General features: G+C 27.4%; 1 protein-coding gene and 1 long non-coding RNA gene across 3 annotated transcripts in view; both read left to right on the top strand.

Moving 5' to 3' along the window:
* The first annotated feature begins 2,557 nt into the window (after positions 1-2,557).
* LOC129316137 (uncharacterized) lies at positions 2,558-5,940 on the top strand. The gene is made up of 7 exons (XM_054960413.1): positions 2,558-3,012; positions 3,636-3,713; positions 4,364-4,398; positions 4,511-4,566; positions 4,927-5,022; positions 5,116-5,186; positions 5,627-5,940. The coding sequence occupies exons 1-6, from the start codon at positions 2,590-2,592 to the stop codon at positions 5,169-5,171; spliced, it is 744 nt and encodes a 247-aa protein (XP_054816388.1). The 5' UTR covers positions 2,558-2,589; the 3' UTR covers positions 5,172-5,186; positions 5,627-5,940.
* A 2,759-nt stretch (positions 5,941-8,699) lies between these two features.
* LOC129316390 (uncharacterized) overlaps positions 8,700-21,916 on the top strand; it is a 32,384-nt gene continuing 19,167 nt past the window's right edge. The window contains exons 1-2 of one of the 2 annotated variants that reach the window (XR_008594784.1): positions 8,700-9,073; positions 10,027-10,151. This is a non-coding gene — a long non-coding RNA (uncharacterized LOC129316390). The remainder of the gene's footprint in view (positions 9,074-10,026; positions 10,152-21,916) is intronic. The other variant, XR_008594785.1, reaches the window with a different exon arrangement.

Below are 21,916 nucleotides of genomic sequence, written 5' to 3'. Positions count from 1 at the left end.
CCTTCTCGTTCATGGCGGAGCGCAGAAACAACAAAAACGAAGACGAAGCAAGAAGATGGAAAAGAAAAATCTAAGAGAAGCGAGAGAGAGGAAGATGAAAACGAAAGGCGAACTGGGTATTTTTCACGCTTTTCTATTTCCTCTCCCTCCCACTCCTCGTCGTCTGATTATTGAGCGACAAAAAAAAAAAAAAAAAACCAGGACAACAACAGAGAGAACCGAGAGATCACAAGGGAGACATCCCTCCTTGACTTTTATTATCTGCGTTTTCCCCTACATTTTCTCGCTTTTAGTTTTAATTTAATTTATTGGCCCGCTCGCTTCTATTTCTATTCTTGCTTCTTATTTTCGATTCCTTTTTTTTTTTTTCTTTTTTTTGATAAACTTCCTTCGATTCCTGTCACTTTTCCACGCAAACATGTTATGTGTGTATTTGTGTATTTTATTTGTTTGGCCGAGAAGAGAGAGAGTGATGAGCTGTGTTAAAGACATACTTTTGTCTAAATAAATAAAGAAAAGAAATAGTGATTGAGCGAATGGAGTACCTAATTCTGTCCTGATGTGGAGCCCGTGGATCATAAACCCATGAAAACAAATCTTGTCAACATATATATATTTTTTTGAATCGTCAATATTAACAATAAGAAGAAAAAAAATGAATCGGTTTACCTTTTCTTTAGAATGATTTGATGTATCCAACTTTGAATAATTTGTTGGCCTCCTAATAGAGTTTTTGAAGTGAAAATTACCTGTGATATGTATTTTCATATTTGTATCGGTTATTTCCTGTCAAGATTGCCCATATGATATATCCTTTGTTAAAGCATTCATTTACTAGATCTTTCAAAAACTCTCATCTAATTAATGAAAGTCTGAAGCTATTTTTTTAAGTTAAGATTTATAATGTTAGCTTTAAAAAAATACTCTTGTTTATTGATGATGCCGTAAAAGTGTAAATTAAATTACGTGTGGCTGAAGTTCAAGACAAAATAGTCCACTGACGCTATTCTGTCGCTTTTCTCCATGGGCAATTGAAAATCAATACATGCAAGGTTTGAAGTGAAAGCCAAGAAAGCAAGATATTTCTTGTGTGTGAATAATTAATTTATGAAATTATTTATAAATGATCAATCAATCGATTAATATCTAAAATCGATAATAATTTTAGTATGCCATATACTATCCAAGATAGAGAAAGAGGAGGCATGTGACATGCTCCGCGTGTATGACAGGATCGGGGTTGGCCTATTGGCCCTTTGGTATTATTTGAAAAAAATAAAATCATTGAGCTGTGATTGTTTTCTTTTCCAGAGAGACATTTAGATTAGACTCACACATCGCCCGTGCGTAGCTTGTGTGTGTGATACTGTGTAGTCTGGTTTGACTTCTGTCAAAAATCAAGAAAGAAAGAAAAATAAGTGGCATGTAAAGATCGGATGAAATACATAAATTTTTTAAAAAAATGATAATAAAATTACTTTAAAATGTATGAATGATGATTTAATTTTTTAAAATGTCATAATTTCTTAAAAATTTTTAAAGACTTTTCTATCATTAATTAATTTATATAAATTATCAAACTGTCATTGTTAAAATTAAATGATTCACAAGTTTATTTAAGTATTCACAATTTTTTTATATTCACAATAATATAATAATAAATAAGAATTTAACATGTAAAGTTATGATTTGTTATTATATTGTTGCGAATATAAAGAGAAAAGTTGTGAATATTTAAATAAAATTTATGAATTATTTATTTTTAACAAGAATAATTTTATAATTTATATAAATTTATTAATAACAGAAAATTTTTTAAATAACTTTTAAAAAATTATGACATTTTAAGATATCAAATTATCATTTATATATTTTAAAAAATTTTATTATCATTTTTTTTATATTTTTATTATTGTTACAATTAAACCATGAAACATCGGACCTCAATAGCTTCAAGGCAAAGAGTTACGGAATATCCATGAATTTTGTCCATCGGTCATTAATCAAAACTATAGTATTACTCCAGTTTGCCCAGCTTCATAGGGGGAAGTTAAAATTAAAAAAGAATTTTTTTTTTTTGGGGGTCTAAGTCCATTAATTTCCTTCAAGCAATGGGAGTTGGTGAATTACAATTTACAAAGGATTGATTACAGCCTCATGTGAATCGATTTGATGAGGAATGGGTACACCCAATTACCAGTCCCCCCCTAAAAAAAAAAAAACCAAAAACGAAACATGTTTAAGAATGATGATTTTTCCCCGTTTTTAACTCCGATACAATAAAATAATAATCGAAATGTGGGGCTACGAGGCTCACTTGATGGTGCCTACGTGGCAGCGGGCACGTACGCAAGGGAATGCCCGGCTTTCAATATTGACGTGGATAATCCAAATTTAAAATATAATTTTATTTTATATTTTTAAGAATAAAAACTAATAAAAATTATATTTATTTTATAATTTTTATTCTCATCTGGAGTTTGATCTGATGGACCAAGTCACTGTCATGAGCACCAAGATGAGCCCATTCATATCCTCGTTTTCAAGGTTCCAGTGGCCAGTATTGAATTTCTAATTTCTAGCTTTCCCATGAGCACACTTGTGCAAACCTCTGTTACATTCTCGACCTTTAAGTCCGTCTCCACTTATGAAGACTTATACAAGAAGCGAACTCTCTCTTTCTCCGTTATAGTAACAAGGCTTGCTTCTATTCATGACTTTGGTTTCAGTTCAACAGGGTTCGGGGAGAGATGGCGCTTCCTGGGAGAAGCGAGAAGATTCACGAACAAGGTTTTATTGGAAGAGAGGATATGCAAGGGAAAGAAGAAGAAGAGCAAGAGGATGGTGTTGGCGAAGAGTAATCAAGGTTTTGGCTTCAACGATGGTGGTGGTGGTGGAGATAATGGGACTACATCAAGGCTTTTGGCCAATCTCGCTTTAGCTATTGGCTTGACTTATCTTTCCATGACAGGACAGCTTGGCTGGATATTGGATGCTATTGTCTCCGTTTGGGTAATGCTCTCTTCCTAATCTGTTTGTCTGCTTGGCCTCTAGAGAATTTTGGTAATGATAATTGGCTTATATTCCAATGAAGCTTTCCTGCAATATTAGAAACGCATGTTAATGAATCTGCACCTATTCATTCAATCATTCTATATCATCCTCTTTATGAACAGTCCATCCCATTAAATCCTCTATTTGAACTTTCTTTGTTATCATAGTTCAATGACATTTCAGTGGGTAGAAATTAGTGGAGCAACTGAATAAAGCAACAAGTAATTGATCATGTTGCCGATCCATTTTAAACATTCAGCGCCACCAATAGATAAATTCAAAATTCCTTGCTTTTAGTTTGAAATCTCATGGAAGACCAAAGAATGGCCTGATAGTGTACACCTGTGAGTCTAGATTGCATAAAAAGTTTTACATTTCAAATCCATGAGTTTGCCCTGGGAGGCTTCTTATTTCCTGTTGTCGCATTATTTGCAGTTTTCCTGTGGAAATTGAAACACCCGAGGAATAACTCTTATTTCTGGGTTGAATTTGATGTTATGTATATGTAGAATTTTTACTCCAAAATCAATATATGTAATTGGATTTGGGACTTTTATTTTTCTTCTTTTTTTCATTTGCAGATCTTTGCAGTGCTAATACCAATAGTAGGCATTGGTGCTTTCCTCTGGTGGGCAGGACGAGATATAATGCAAGGCACTGTGAGCCACCTTCAAATTTTCACTCTGAAACTCCATTTGTAAATTCAGATTATGTAGGATATATTGAAACTTAATCACGTTCTTTATTTAATTGTGTTTACTTTCCCTATAAAAGTTACCTGACCATATGTAATTTTTGAATAAATAAGTGCAATGATAAATTTTTATTAGCGACTAGAACATTGGTTTGCTTAACACGTTTTTTGGAAAAAGGAAACTGTATCATCAACATCTCATAAGAATTTCTAGTCTCATCTATGTATGGAGACTCTTAAGAATATTTTGCATTCATTAAGTCAAGTTGATTATCCACAAGAATGACAAATATTTATATTGTGTATAAGGCTTTCAGCCAAATGTTTCATAATCTGAGGAACAGAGGAAGAAGTAGAAAAAACTCTTGGATCCAATCCCTCTTTTGCAATTCATGTCCATTTTAAGTCTTTAAACATTGTGTATTTTGAACTGTGGTTATTAATGACATTTTTTTTCCAGCTGGATAGTTGTTAGGAAATTGACTAGTCAGGAAAACCAGTGAGAAAAATTAATTTATATTGTGTCTTTTTATCCCATAATTCATTTCATTTTCTAATACCATTTTGTTGATTTGTTACTTCCACTGGGTGTTGCTCTTTCTGTTGTATATGCAGTGCCCTAGTTGTGGAAATCAATTTCAGGTTTTCAAGTAAGATTTTCTCAAAACATGCTACAGTCTAAACTCATGTGATTTGCTTTTTATTAGTTCTCAATGACCCTTTGCATTATTATTATTATTATTTTTTGTTTATCTATTGCAGATCCACTCTAAATGATGAGTTGCAGCTGTGTCCTTTCTGTGGTCAACCTTTTTCTGGTAAAATCCACTCTTATATTGTTTTCTTTGCATTATTGATTTCAACCCTTTCCGTTATGAATGGTGCATTTGCAAGCTTATAAACATCCCTAAATTATTTCAGGATATAGTTTTGAAATTAATTGACTGATATCCTCAATTGCTTTTATTCACCAAAGGAGAAACCTTTTTATCATTGATAGAGACATCTATACCAATGTGATATTTCAATGCTACTACCATTTGATGGTTTCGGAAGCAGTAAGAATGAAAAAAGACTGCTTTCTATCTAATACTGTCATATAAATTTAGTAATATTCAATCAATGAATTGAAATGTGCATGTTTCTCACAGTTAAAGAAACTTTCTTTTTGATATCAGTTGTTGGCAACGAGTTTGTGAAGGACTCTGCGAAGTTTTCAAACCAATCCACGACATTTGGACAAGCGTTCAATGACTTCTCTCGTTCTAAAAATGGTAATCCTTCCAATAGTTGTCTTGATCCCTTCCAGTGCACAATGCGTATTGTAAATTTGATAATTTCTAGTTTTGTTTTGACTGTTGTAACAGGAAAGGATTCAGGTGGAGTGATTGATATTGAAGCAGAGATAAAAGATGCAGACTGACTTTAATTGAGGAAGGTGAATATATTTTCTCGTAAGATTTGTTTGGTTGCTTGCTTATAGAAGAATGTGATCAATGGAAAATTTTCTACCTGATAGGTGTTGGATGACCAGAGTTACTAACCTATCTATTTTGATCTGTATGCGTGTCATTCCTCCAGCTTCGCTGCATGTGCATGGTTGAACTCAATTAGCAAAACCAGTCTTTGAATTGCAATTCCCAAATCTCACCTAAGATAGGAATACTTGATTGTTCTTTATGCAACAATTTGGTATGAATAATGGGTATTTTGGAATATAGGACTGACAAATTTAATAATATTCTAAAAATTTGCATGCACATGTAAGCATGACTTAAAGATTCGACGATGGATTATAGTGTGGTTTTGTACTGGCATTTGAATTTTGTCTATCTTCGGCGACTAATAGCTTACTAAAAATTGAATTGCATTATCAAGGTGCATGTAATGGAGATTTTTGAAATTTATGCTCTGAAAGGCGGTAGGCATCATATTCAGCAAAATGGTGTACATATTTTAGAAGAGAATGGAATGCTGAGTAGGCATGCAATTGTTAGTTGTTACAGAAGTTTTTCGCCGTGATGATTCTCATGTCAGGCCTCTGTATATTATTTTGCTTAGTGATTCTTTACTATGTAGTTCATGAAGGGAATGGGAATTTGTATCAAATTGGTTATCGCTGCTGAGTTCATTATAAGCTCGTGAGAATTCTCTGCTGAGTTCTATGAAATTTACCTCTGTTTCTGTGGATAGATTACTGAACTTTGTTCTGGTCCTCGTCGTTTCTCTTTGAGATAACACTCATCTCCCTTTCGCGTTATCCCTGGAAACTGGAAAGAAAGAAGAATAAATGGGAAATGTCTAATGGGTTTTTATTCCAATGTAATCCGGCGTCCACATTTGATTGACTGTGGACCATGATGAGACGATCCATGCTCCACTAAGCTTTGACACAACCCTCAGCTTAGCTGTCAAAGCAAATGAAAGCTTGTGCTAATCAATGAAGAAACTAGAAGGGGTGACTATTTTCTAAATTGATTTACCGTCACGCAGAACAGAAACTGTCACTCAAAGTGGCGTCACATTATAGAAGTATCAAAATCCAGAGAGCTAGAGCCCAACAAATAAACTCTTTCCGTATGTTATATATAACAACTTCAAGCTTTTGTGATGGTTCTTCGACTTTCTGCAATGAGACATGAAACTAGAAAAGGGTGAGAGAATGCCATACTAAAACTTTCGAGGCATAACAAGTCATATATAACTGAAAGACCACCAACGCATGCACATATGACGTGCAGAATAATCAAATTGTGAAGTTATGGATGCTACATAGATTATGGATGGCATTTCAATGTGGTAAAATATCAAGCCAATCATATTTTGTACATACAACCTGACGACAATTATTAGTACTGGAATGCTCCACAACCTTAACACAGGGAGGGTGTTTTGCAACTTGAACCTAGAGTTGCTACCGAAAGAGCCACTCGTGGAGTGAAATGCTTAAAAATTTAATCCTAAGGTAACAGAATTAAGGCCCCGTTTGGTAGTTTGGAATCATGGAGAAAGAAATGGAATTGGACATGGAATCTGTTAACATGTGTGTTTGGTATGCAATAATTATGATTCTTTGGAATCAGGATTCAAGGAAATTTGATGGAATCCAATTCCATCATATGCATCATGGAATCCAATTCCATGGTTCCTTTTCTCCAATTTGCCCCTTCTCTCTCCTCCAATATAATTTTTTTTAATTTTAAAAAGGACACTTTAGTCTTTTCTTATTTTAAATACTTATATTTTATTAAAATTATATCAAGATTCCATCATTATACCAAACACACTTTTAAATCCAATTCTATTCCAATTCCAATTCCAATTCCGATTCCGATTCCATTAAAAACTCTTCCATCATACCAAACATGGCTTAAGATTTTGGATAATGGAAAAGGAAATGAACGCTCCAAAATGTTCTAAGTTGCCTTCTTAACGGTTACATAAAAGGACATAACATCTTAGATGCTATCACTTGTTAAATAGAGATACATACCAACATTAATATGATGTTGTAAAGGCTTGATGATATGGGCATGAAGAATGCTCTAGTCAAACCCATATTCACTTGTTGATAGACAATTGAAAGTATAAATGCGCGTGCGCACAGGATTGATGATACGAAGCATCGAATTTATTTTGAAATCCAATTTATTTAAGTCAAATTTTTATAAAATTTTCAAAAGCTTGAATGAAATCAAGTTAGTCATGGATTTTCACAAATAAAATATTTGAAATAAATTAGGAATGGGAAATCTCAATAATTAAAAATCATTTTAAAATATGATTATTTCAAATTATGCTTGTGAATTTGAAAAACAATATATTTTATGAAATCATTAATTTGAATGCACAAATTTTGAGAATAATTTCAGACTTTGTGTTAATAATAACAAGTTTCAAGCATTTGAGAAATGTACATAATTCAGTTTTAGACTATTTAACAATAATGAAAACTAATTTGAAAATAGTGAATTATAGATTAATAAAAGAATACAACAAGGACTAAGTGCTCATTACCCAAATATAAATTAATAGCATAGGATAGAATAAAGATAGATATCACCGAGATAGTGAAATATTGCCTGATTTGGTGTTTGAATGTCAAGTTTTCAGTTTTGCATGCATGATACTAATCCAAGTATTGACATTTAGCTCCCTCGAGTTTCTTTTATCACTTTCTTTATGTATTATACTCTTGAGGTAAATTTTCTTTCTTCATCTTCCTAAAAAAATGTAAATCTTTCATGTGGTTATGGTTCCAAATATAATTAAAAAAAGAAAAATGCGGAAACTCAAACTAGAATAAGAAGAGAAAAATAGATCAACCAAAATAAAAATATAATTAAAAACAAAGGAAAAAAAGAACGAGTAATAGATTTCAAAAACAAACCTACACCAAGTGTTTTTTACAAAAATGAAAATAAAATGGTAAATGTACAAAATAAATATCACTCAGCTAAATGTTGTGATATTAATTTATATTATATTGTAATGTAGTAATATTAATTTATATTAATAATTTAATGTATGTACAAAATAAATAATAAATGGATACAACGGTAAAATTACATGTCCACGTTTTCTACCCTAATAAATGATGATCCAAGCCCGAAAAATATCTTGATTAAGCAACGGCTAACAATAAATAAGTAAATTATATTTTATATTATGTTGTTGTTTTCGTGCATATGTTGTTTTTCTTTTTCTTCTGTTGCCTTGTTGTTTATGACCGTTCAGGCCAAAAAAAAAAAGTTGTTTGTGACCGGCTTTAAATGAAGAGAGAGTGTTTTCACTTTCCAACGTTCAAATCCCTCTACTGCGTCTCTCGACTTTCTACCCTAACCGTAAATAAATAAACTATATATATATTTTTCTTTTTTGCCAGGTTGTTTGCGACCGGCCTTAATGAAGAGTGTTTTATAACCCCGATGCTTAACGGCTAAAACATTCATTACTTATCGCATCATCTCGCCCCAAGATTTTTTCATCGTTCTTGACATGAAAAAATGCTGGGTTTTCAGACGGGAACCTAAATGCTGGGTTTTCTTCTTCCCAACTCTCCGATTCACATCTAAATTCCACTCTTGGTGTGAGCGTTTTTCTCTCCGTACGGGAGAGGGCTCCACCATTTTGGGTGGTTTCTTTTTCATCGAGGGTTTGATGGCGACAAAGGGTTTAAGCAGCTCCTTTCGCCGATTGCCATTGTACGAGACAGGGTGGATGCTTGGCTAAGGGGGTCTCGACTGAATGAGAACCAAAAGGGTTCGGCACTGCTGATGGGCGATGATTGGAAGCTGGCTCTGATTCATCCGAAGGGAGGAGATGGTAAGGTGCCCCTGTTTCAAGCTGCCTCATTTTCATTTTCTCATTTCCATTGGATGTGAAACTAATTGTACTCTAACATGTAGATACATATCAGCAAATCATAGGTACAAATTGATTTTTTTTTCTTGTGCATGCAAGCATGTGGTACAATTAGCTCTTAGAGATGTCGTTTGGGATAACTGTTTCGTGAGAGCTTGATCTACCTGTTTATGATACGTTTACGGATTGATGTAAGCTGTCTTGGTTGCTTGGCGGGGATTTAGGATAGTAATTTGGTTGTCACGTTTTATTTCTTAATGCATTTAAATCTTCCATTTTTCTTTTTGGAGTTGCGTTGATTCTCTTCGCCTGCTCAATTGATCTACTATGGATCTGTAGGATCCATTGTTAATTTCATTGTACTTGTGTTATCCATTCTCACAATCTGTCTTAGTTTGCAGAAAATTTCAGATTTTTCTCTTTGCTTCGATTTGATTTATAAGTTTTTATAATTTTAGTTTTTGCGTATAGAATGTTATCTGAGTAGTTCTAATTTTCTAATTTCGAGGATTATTTAACCCATAAAAAGGATGGCACTCGATAGATTGGTTGTGAGAATCTTGAAAACATGACGACGATGTTACATGAATCTTAATAATCCATGGTTTAATATTCCAATTTTTCGAGCCAAAGATACCACATTAATTCATTTCCATTTTTTTAAATTTTGGATGGTTGGTTTTTGTCTTATCACTTATGTAAATCTGGGTCTAGTTTCAATTCTACTGATTGGAAACGAGTTTTTCAGTCTGAAGCATCCATAGTTTAATGTGTGTTGTGGAATTTGCATTCACAATTCTCTATTTTTGTACTGGTGAAATTCAATTTATATTAATGTTTCTTAATTTGAAATTTGTCATATTGTGTTTTCCTTTCCTTATGCGATAATATCTTTTCCTTACTTAAACATGCAGATACTGGAAGGACTTCTTAAATTACCAGAAAATAAGGAGTGTGCTGATTGCAAAGCTAAGCAGGCATCTTTATATGCATGTAGTGCTCAGGAATACATCGAAGTCTAGGAGTGCATACATCAAAGGTAATGCAGTGTCCTTTGAATAGTCATTCAATTTAGGACTTGATGAAACCACTATGCACACATGCTATATATAACTTATTGCTTTCTTTCTCTGTTTTTTTCCTTTTACTTTTGATTGATTTTTTTTCTTGCATTTTAAATATTTTTTAAATATAAACACGTCTTTTTAATATCTTTGCACCTTCTTTTATTTATCTGTATTTTTTATTTAAACTTGATATTTTTATTTAGCTAAAATATGTCTTCAAAAAGTGCTGAATGCTTTATATTTTTGTTGATACCTTTCTCAATTTTTAAATAAAATTCATCTCTTATTTTCTTTAAAAAATATATTTTTGATGTGGGACTTTAGATGAAACCATCATGCATACAGACCATATATTACTCTTTGCCTTCTTTCTCTTTTTTCCTTGTGCTTTTTGTTGATTTTTTTACATTTTAAAGATTTTTAAAATTTTAAAGCTTTTTAAAATATAAGCACATCTTTTTAATCTTTCCACTTCCTACTATTTATCTATATTTTTATGATATGTTTCTCAGCTTTTAAACAAAAGTCATCTTTTATTTTCTGAAAAAAAAAGATTTTAACATTCACTTTGTTGATTTTTTTTATAACATTTTAAAGTTTTTTAAAGATGAGCACATCTTTTTAATCTTTGCACTTCCTATTATTTATCTATAGTTTTTGTTGAAACATCATTTTTTATTTAGCTTAAACGTGTCTTGAAAGAGCATTATACTTTTCATGATATCTTTCTTAATTTTTAAACAAAAGTCATCTTTTATTTTCTTTAAAAAATATATTTTCAACGTAAACTAGATGAAACCACTATGCATACATTGATACACACCATATCTAACTCATTTCATTCTTTCTCTTTTTTTCCTCCTTCTTTTTGTTAAGTTTTTTTTTAAGAAAAAATTTAAAGCTTTTTTTAAATATAAGCGCATCTTTTTAATCTTTGCACTTCTTATTATTTATTTATATTTTTTGTTGAAATATGATTTTTTTTATTTAGCTTAAACATGTCTTGAAAAAGTGTTTAATGCAATTTATTTTTCATGATATCTTTCTCAATTTCTAAATAGAAGTCATTTTTTATTTTCTTTAAAAATATATATTTTTGATGTGAGACTAGATGAAACCACCATGTGCACACCTCATTTCTAACTCATTGCATTCTTTCTCTCTTTTTCCACATGCCTTTTTTCTTTCTTTTTTTTTTTAAATACAAGGACATCTTTTTAATCTTTTCACTTCTTATTATTTATCTAAATTTTTTTTGTTAAAACATGAATTTTTTTTTGTTCAACTTTAACATGTCTTGAAAAAGCATTTTATGCATTATATTTTGTCTTGATATCTTTCTCAATTTTTAAACAAAAGTAATCTGTTTTTCTTTAAAAAATATATTTTTGATGTGGGGCCACATGAAACCACCATGCATGCACACCATATTTAACTCATTGCATTCTTTCTCCTTTTTTTTCTTTTGCATTTTCTTTTTCATTTTACATTGTAAGGCATTTTTAAATATAAGCATATCTTTTTAATCTTTACACTTTCTATTATTTATCTATATTTGTTTTTGAATCATGATTTTTATTTAGCTTAAACATGTCTTAAAAAAGTATTTACTGCATTATATTTTTCATGATATCTTTCTCGATTTTTAAATAAAATATATTTTTGATGTGGGTCAAGATGAAACTACCATACACACACCATATCTAACTTATTGCATTCTTTCTCTTTGTTTCCTTGTGCTTTTTGTTGATTTTTTATATTTTATTATTTTTTAAAATATAAGTGCATCTTTTTCATATTTGCACTTCCTATTATTTATCTATATTTTTTTGTTGAAACATGATTTTTTTACTTAGCTTAAACGTGTCTTGAAAATGCATTATATTTTTCATGATATCTTTTCCAATTTTTGTACAAAAGTCATATTTTACTTAGCTTAAACATGATTTTTTTACTTGGCTTAAACGTGTCTTGAAAATGCATTATATTTTTCATGATATCTTTTCCAATTTTTGTACAAAAGTCATATTTTACTTAGCTTAAACATGATTTTTTACTTGGCTTAAACGTGTCTTGAAAATGCATTATATTTTTCATGATATTTTTTTTTCAAATTTTGAACAAAAGTCATATTTTATTTTCTTTAAAAATATATTTTTGATGTGGAACTAGATGAAATCACCATGCACACACATCATGTCTTTTTATGCATTGTAAAACTTTTCTAAATGCAAGCACATTTTTTTACTCTTTGCACTCTCTATTTTTTATCTATATTTTTTGTTGAAACGTAAATTTTTTCGATGCATTTTATTTTTCATGATTGTTTTCTTTCCTTCTATTTTTTTAAAATATAAGCAAATGTTTTTTATTTGCTATTATTTATCTATATTTTTTTTAAACTTAACTTTTATATTCAGCATAAATATGTGTTAAAAAATTCTTATTACTTTATATTTTTATTGGCATCTTTCTCAATTTTGAAATAATAAATTTTAAAAAATATTTTTTTAATGTTAGATTTGATGAAACCACATTGCATGCACACCATATATAACTCATTGCATTCTTTTTTTTTTTCTCATGGTTTTTCTTTATTGCTTTCTTTCATTTTAATTTTTTAAATATAAGTACATCTTTTTAATCTTTTCACTTCCTATTATTTATTTATATTTTTTATTCAAACTTGATTTTTTTATTTAGCTTAAATATGTCTTCAAAAATGCTTGATGTTTTATATTTTTCTTGATTTCTTTCTCAATTTTTAACTAAAAGTCATCTTTTATCTTAATGTTTTATATTGGTCTTAATTTCTTTCTTAACTTTTTACTAAAAGTCATCTTTTACTTTTTTAAAAAAATATATTTTTAACTAAGGACTTGATGAAACCACCATGCACATGCATAATATATTACTCATTAAAGTCTTTCTCTTTTTTCCCCCTGTTTTTTGTTCATTTTTACTTTCAAAATATATCTTCTGATCTTTATTAAATATAAGCATCTTTTTATCTTTACACTTCCTTCTACTTATCTATATTTATTTTTAAACTTGATTTTCTTATTTAGCTTAAATTTATCTTCCAGAAATGCTTATTGCTTTTCATTTTTATTGATATCTTTCTCAATTTTTAAATAAAATTCATCATTTATAAAGTATTTTATTTAAAAATATATATTTTGATGTGGGATTTGAGGAAACAACCATGCGCAATATCATATATAACCCATTGCATTTTTTCTCTTTTTTCCTTGTTCTTTTTGTTACATTTTAAATTTTTTTTAAATATAAGCACATTTTTTTATCTTTGCACTTCCTATTACTTATTTCTATTTTTTTAATCTATACTTGATTTTTTATTTAGCTTAAATTTGTCTTTCAAAATTCTTTAATGCTTTGTATTTAGGGAGAATGACAAGTAAGGATCTTGTAAGAAAATTAATATCAAATTAAAAATTATGAGAGGAACTTTAGTATTGAAAAAAATCCTAATTTAACATTAACTTTTTTCTGGTGTAGCCCTTACTTGTTATTATCCCTTATATTTATCTTGGTATTTTTCTCAATTTTTAAATAAAAGTAATCTCTTTTTCTTCAAAAGAAATATGCTTTTATATAGGACTTGATGAAATCACTGTGCACAGTCACCATATATAACTTGTTAATTTCTTTCTCTTTTTTTCCTTTTGCATTTTATTAAATTTTTTCTTACATTTGAAATCCTTTCTTCAAATGTAAACACATCTATTTAATCTTTACACCTTGTTTTATTTATCTATATTTTTTGTGGAAGCATAGTTCTTTATTTAGCTTGAGCATATCTTGAAAAAGCGTTTAATGCATTATAGTTTTGATGATATCTTTCTCAATTTTTAAACTAAAATCATTTTTTATTTTACTTAGAAAAAACTATATTTTTGATGTGGGATTTGATGAAAGCACTGCATGTACACACATCATGTCCAACTCATTGCATTATTTCTCTCTCTTTTTTTTCGTTGTGCTTTTCGTTGATTTTTTTACATTGTAAAGCTTTTTTAAATGTAAGTACATCTTTTTAATCTTTTCACTTCCTATTATCTATATATATATATATATTTTTTTTTTGAAAATATATTTTTTTGAAACATGAATTTTTTTTATTTAGCTTCAACATGTCTTGAAAAAAATGTTTAATGCATTATATTTTCCATGATTTCTTTCTCAATTTTTAAACAAAAGCCATATTTTATTTTTCATAAAAAAATATATTTTTCACGTGAGACTAGGTTAGACCACCATGCATACATGCCATATCTAACTCATTGTTTTCTTTCTCTTTCTTTCCTTGTGCTTTTTTTTTTTATTTTTTTTTACATTTTAAAGCTTTTTTAGTTTTGAAGCTTTTTTAAATATAAGCATATCTTTTTAATCTTTACACTTCCTATTATTTAATCTATATTTTGTTGGAACATGATTTTTTATTTTGTTTAAACATATCTCGAAAAAGTGTTTGATGCATTATATTTTTCATGATATCTTTCTCTATTTTTAAACAAAAGTGTTCTTTTATTTTCTTTTAAAAAATATATTTTTGATATGGGACTTGATGAAACCACCATGCACACGCACATACTCCTTATGTAGCTCATTTTTTTTTTCCCTCATGTTTTTTTTTTCTTGATTTTTTTTTGTTTTTAAAGTTTTTTTTAAATATAAGCACATATGTTTTATCTTTTCAATTTCTATTTTTTATTTATATTTTTATTTAAACTTGACTTTTATTTTCAGCATAAATATGCCTTCAAAAAATGCTTATTGCTTTATATTTTTTTATATCTTTCTTAATTTTCAAATAATAGTCATCTCTTATTTTTTTTAAATATATTTTTGATGTCGGATTTGATGAAATCACAAGGCGCACACACCATATTCATTGCATTCTTTCTCTTTTTTCCTTGTGCTTTTTGTTGATTTTTTTACATTTTAAAGATTTTTAAAATTTTAAAGCTTTTTAAAATAAAAGTACATTTTTTTAATCGTTCCACTTCCTATTATTTATCTATATTTTTTGTTAAAACATGGTTTTTTATTTAGCAAAGCTTTTTAAAATAGAAGCACATCTTTTTAATCGTTCCACTTCCCATTATTTATCTATATTTTTTGTTAAAACATGATTTTTTATTTAGCTTAAACATGTCTTGAAAAAGTGTTTAATGCATTATATTTTTATGATATGTGTCTCAGTTTTTAAACAAAAGTCATCTTTTTATTTTTTGCAAAAAAATAATTTTTTATGTGGGACTAGATGAAACTACCATGCACATGCACCATATTTTAACTCATTGCATTCTTTCCCTTCTTTACCTTGTGCTTTTTGTTGTTGTTTTTTTTTTTTTAACATTTTAAAGTTTTTTAAAGATGAGCACATCTTTTTAATCTTTGCACTTCCTATTATTTATTTATAGTTTTTGTTGAAACATTATTTTTTATTTAGCTTAAACGTGTCTTGAAACATTATACTTTTCATGATATCTTTCTTAATTTTTAAACAAAAGTCATCTTTTATTTTCTTTAAAAAATATATTTTCGACGTGAAACTAGATGAAACCACTATGCATACATTGATACACACCATATCTAACTCATTTCATTCTTTCTCTTTTTTTTTTCTCCTCCTTTTTGTTAATTTTTTTTAAAAAATTTAAAGCTTTTTTTAAATATAAGCGCATCTTTTTAATCTTTGCACTTCTTATTATTTATTTATATTTTTTGTTGAAATATGATTTTTTTTATTTAGCTTAAACATGTCTTGAAAAAGTGTTTAATGCAATTTATTTTTCATGATATCTTTCTCAATTTCTAAACAGAAGTCATTTTTTATTTTCTTTAAAAAGATATATTTTTGATGTGAGACTAGATGAAACCATCATGCGCACATCTCATTTCTAACTCACTGCATTCTTTCTCTCTTTTTCCGCATGCCTTTTTTCTTTCCTTTTTTTTACATTTAATTTTTTTAAATACAAGAACATCTTTTTAATGTTTTCACTTCTTATTATTCATCTAAATTTTTTTTGTTAAAACATGATTTTTTATTCAACTTAAACATGTCTTGAAAAAGTGTTTGATGCATTATATTTCGTCATGATTTCTTTCTCAATTTTTAAACAAAAGTCATCTTTTCTCCTTTAAAAAATGTATTTTTGATGCGGGGCTAGCTGAAACAACTCATTGCATTCTTTCTCTTTTTGTTTTTTCTTTTGCGTTTTCTTTTTCGTTTTGCAGTGTAAAGCATTTTTAAATATAAGCACATCTTTTTAATTTTTACACTTTTTATTATTAATCTATATTTTTTATTGAATCATGATTTTTATTTAGCTTAAACATGTCTTAAAAAAGTGTTTAGTGCATTAGATTTTTCATGATATCTTTCTCTGTTTTAAATAAAATTCATCTTTTATTTTCTTAAAAAACTATTTTTTTGATGTGGGTCTAGATGAAACTACTATACACACACCATATCTAACTTATTGCATTCTTTCTCTTTGTTTTCTTGTGCTTTTTGTTGATTTTTTATATTTTTTTAAATATAAGCGCATCTTTTTCATCTTTGCATTTCCTATTATCTATGTTTTTTGTTGAAACATGATTTTTTTACGTAGCTTAAACATGTTATCTTTTTCAATTTTTGAAGAAGTCCTATTATATTTTTCATGATATCTTTTTCATTGAACAAAAGTCATATTTTATTTTCTTTAAAAAATATATTTTCAACGTGAAACTGGATGAAATCACCATGCACACACACCATGTCTAACTTATCGCATTTTTTCTCTTTTCTTCCTAGTGCTTTATGTTTGTTTTTTATACATTGTAAAGCTTTTCTAAATGTAAGTACATCTTTTTAATCTTTGCACTCTCTATTTTTTATCTATATTTTTTGTTGAAACATAATTTTTTATTTGGCTTAAACATGTTTTGAAAAGTGTTTAATGCATTTTATTTTTCATTTTTACTTTTCAAAAGTCATGATTGTTTTGAAAAGCAAATGTTTTTTATTTTTTCATTTGCTATTATTTATCTATATTTTTTTAAAACTTGACTTTTATTACTTTATATTTTTATTGATATCTTTCTTAATTTTGAAATAATATATTTTTTAAGCTAGATTTGATGAAACCACATTATATGCGCACCATATATAACTCATTGCATTCTTTTTCTCATGGTTTTACTTGATTGCTTTATTTCATTTTAATTTTTTTAACTATAAGTATATCTTTTTAATCTTTTCACTTCCTATTATTTATTTATATTTTTTATTTAAACTTGATTTTTTTTATTTAGCTTAAATACATCTTCAAAAATTCTAAATGTTTTATATTTTCTTGATTTCTTTCTAAATTTTAACTAAAAGTCATATTTTTACCTTAATGTTTTATATTTGTCTTGATTTCTTTCTTACTTTTAACTAAAAGTCATCTTTTACTTTTTTTTAAAAAAATATATTTTTAACATAGGCTTGATGAAACCACCACGTACACGCATAATATATTGCTCATTATTGTCTTTCTCTTTTTTTCCTCCTGCTTTTTGTTCATTTTTACTTTCATTTTAAAGTTTTTATTAAATATAAGCATCTTTTGATCTTTATGCTTCCTTCTACTTATCTATACTTATTTTTAAAATTGATTTTCTTATTTAGCTTAAATTTATCTTCCAAAAATGCTTATTGCTTTTCATTTTTATTGATATCTTTCTCAATTTTTAAATAAAATTCATCATTTGGGCCAAAAAAATAAAATTAATCATTTATAAAGTATTTTATTTTAAAATATATATTTTTGATGTGGGACTTGAGGAAACAAGCATGCACAACAGCATATATAACTCATTGCATTTTTTCTCTTTTTTCCTTGTTCTTTTTGTTACGTTTTAAAGTTTTTTTAAATATAAGCACATCTTTTTAATCTTTGCACCTCCTATTACTTATTTTTATTTTTTTTAATCTATACTTGATTTTTTATTTAGCTTAAATGTGTCTTTCAAAAGTCTTTAATGCTTTGTATTTAGGAAAAATGACAAGTAAGAACCTTATAAAAAAATTAGTATCAAATTAGGAATTTCAGTATTGAAATATGAGAGGAGGTGTATTGAATTTGGGAACTTTAATATTGAAAAAAATCTTAATTTAACATAAACTTTCTTCTGGAGTAGTCCTTACTTGTCATTCTCCCTTATATTTATCTTGGTATTTTTCTCAATTTTTAAATAAAAGTAATCTCTTTTTCAAAATTAATATACTTTTATATTGATGAAATCACTGTGCACATTCACTATATATAACTTGTCGATTTCTTTCTCTTTTTTTCCTTTTTCTTTTTATTGAATTTTTTCTTACACTTGAAATCTTTTTTTAAATTGTAAACACATCTTTTTAATCTTTACACCTTTTTTATTTATCTATATTTTTGTGGAAACATAGTTCTTTATTTAGTTTGAGCATATTTTGAAAAATCGTTTAATGCATTATGCTTTTGATGATATCTTTCTCAATTTTTAAACGAAAATCCTTTTTTATTTTACTTAAAAAAAACTATATTTTTGATGTGGGACTTGATGAAAGCACCATGTACACACATCATGTTTACCTCATTGCATTCTTCCTCTCTCTGTTTTTTTTTCCTTGTGCTTTTTGTTGGTTTATTTACAATGTAAAGCTGTTTTAAATGTAAGTACATCTTTTAATCTTTTCACTTCCTATTATTTATCTATATTTTTTTTTGAAACATGATTTTTTTTATTTAGCTTCAACATGTCTTGAAAAAGTGTTTAATGCATTATTTTTCATGATTTCTTTCTCAATTTTTAAACAAAAGCCATATTTTATTTTTCATAAAAAAATATATTTTTCACGTGAGACTAGGTTAGACCACCATGCATACATGCCATATCTAACTCATTGTTTTCTTTCTCTTTCTTTCCTTGTGCTTTTTTTTTTTAAAAAATTATTTTTTACATTTTAAAGCTTTTTTAGTTTTAAAGCTTTTTTAAATATAGTACATCTTTGTAATCTTTGCACTACCTATTATTTATCTATATTTTTTGTATGAACATAATTTTTTATTTAGTTTAAACATATCTCGAAAAAGTGTTTGATGCCTTATATTTTTCATGATATCTTTATTTTTAAACAAAAGTGATCTTTTATTTTTTTTAAAAAAATATATTTTTAATATGGGACTTGATGAAACCACCATGCACGCACATACTCCTTATATAACTCATTGCATTTTTTTTTTTCCCTCATGTTTTTTTTTCTTGATTGTTTTCTTTTGTTTTAAAGTTTTTTTTAAATATAAGCACATATTTTTTATCTTTTCAATTCCTATTTTTTATTTATATTTTTATTTAAACTTGACTTTTATTTTCAGCATAAATATGCCTTCAAAAAATGCTTATTGCTTTATATTTTTTTATATCCTTCTCAATTTTCAAATAATAGTCATCTCTTATTTTTTTTTAAAATGTATTTTTGATGTTGGATTCGATGAAATCATAAGGCACATCCCAATACATTGCATTCTTTCTCTTTTTTCCCTCATGCTTTTCTTAATTGTTTTCTTTCATTTTAAATTTTTTTAAATATGGGCTCATCTTTTTAATCTTTTCACTTCCAATTATTTATCTATATTTTTTATTTAAACTTTATTTTTTTATTTAGCTTAAATATGTCTTCAAAAAATTCTTATGGCTTTATGTTTTTATTGATATTTTCTCAATTTTTTAATAAATTCATCATTTATGAAGAATATAGAAAAAGTATCATATGATCAAGTAAAGTATTCATCTTAAAAGTATGTGTTTTTTATATGGGAGTTGAGCAAACATGTATGAACACAAAACATATATAACTCATTGCATTCTTTCTGTTTTTTGTTGATTTTTTTCTTTCATTTTAATTTTTTTTAAATATAAGTACATTTTTTTAATCTTTGGAAATCCTATTATTTATCTTTATATTTCTCCTATACTTGATTTTTTATTTAGCTTAAATATGTCTCCAAAAAGTTCTTAACGTTTTATATTTTTCTTGATATCTTTTTCAATTTTTAAGTAAAATTCATCTTTTTTTTTCTTTAAAAAATATTTTTTTGATGTGGGACTCGATGAAACCACCATGCGCACACACAATATATAACTCATTATATCCTTTCTCTTTTTTTCCTCCTACTTTTTCTTTATTTTTTATTTCATTTTAAAGTTTTATCAAATATAAGCATGTGTTAATCTTTGCACTTCCTCTTACTTATCTATATTTTTTTAAAACTTGATTTTCTCTTTGTGCTTAAATATGTATTCAAAAAGTGCTTATTACTCTTCTTTTTTGATCAATGTCTTTCTCAATTTTTAAATAAAATTCATCATTTATGAAGAATATTTTTTTTGGCCCAACATTTATGAAGAATATTAATCTTATATTCTTAAAAAAAGGTATCATATTATAGAGCATTTAAAGAATTTTCTTTAAAAATATATATATTTTTGATGTGTGCGACCTGAGGAAACAAGCATGCACACACAGCATATATAACTCATTCCATTCTTTCTCTTTTTTCTCATTCTTTTTAAATATAAGCACATATTTTTAACATTTGCACTTCCTATCATTTATTTCTATTTTTTTGTCTATTCTTGATTTTTTATTTAGCTTAAATATGTGTTTCAAAAGTGCTTAATGCTTTATATTTACCTTGGTATTTTTCTCAATTTTTAAATAAAAGTCATACTTTTTTCTTAAAAAAAATATATTTTTTATATAGGACTTGATAAAAGCTCCATGCACACACACCATATATAATTTATTGCTTTCTTTTTCCTCTTTTTTCCTTGTGCTTTTTTTTAAAAAATTTTTTCTTACATTTTAGATATTTTTTAAATATAAATACATTTTTTTTAATCTTTACACCTTCTTTTATTTATTTATATTTTTTGTTTAAACTTGATATTTTTTATTTAGCTAAGATATTGCTTTATATTTTTGTTGATATCTTTCTCAATTTTTAAATAAAAGTCATCTCTTATTTTCTTTAAAACATATATTTTTGATGTGGGACTTGATGAAACAACACACCATATATAACTCTTTATATTCTCTCTCTTTTTTTTCGTTCTTCTCTTCGTTGATTTTTTCTTTACATTTTAAAGCTTTTTTAATTGTAAGATCATATTTTTAATCTTTGCACTTCCTCTTATTTGTCTTCAAAAGTGTTTAAATGCTTTATATTTTTCTTGATATCTTTCTTAATTTTTGAATAAAAGTCATCTTTTATTTTCTTTAAAAAAATATATTTTGCTTGTGAGACTTGATGAAACCACCATGTACACACACCATCTATAACTCATTGCATTCTTTTTTTTTGTTGATTTTTTTTTTATATATTTTCAAGCACATCTTTTTAATCTTTGCCCTTTCTATTATTTTTCTATATTTTTTGTTGAAACATGTTTTTTTTAGCTTGAACATCTCTTGAAAAAGTGTTTAATGTATTATATTTTTCATGATTTCTTTCTCAATTTTTAAACAAAAGCCATCTTTTATTTTCTTAAAAAATATATTTTTGATGTGGGACTTGATGAAATCATCATGCATGTACATCATATCTAACACATTGCATTCTTTCTCACTCTCTTTTTCTCTCGTGCTTTTTCTTGATTTTTTTTTATTTTTTACATTGTAAAGTTTTTTTATATA

This window comes from Prosopis cineraria, unplaced genomic scaffold (genome assembly GCF_029017545.1).
Source record: "Prosopis cineraria cultivar Desert tree isolate PC_DT_omini unplaced genomic scaffold, ASM2901754v1 PC7, whole genome shotgun sequence".
In the NCBI taxonomy this organism is placed as follows: Eukaryota; Viridiplantae; Streptophyta; class Magnoliopsida; order Fabales; family Fabaceae; genus Prosopis; species Prosopis cineraria.
The sequence above is the reverse complement of the archived record's forward strand: the minus strand, read 5'-3'. Positions and strand labels throughout refer to the sequence as shown.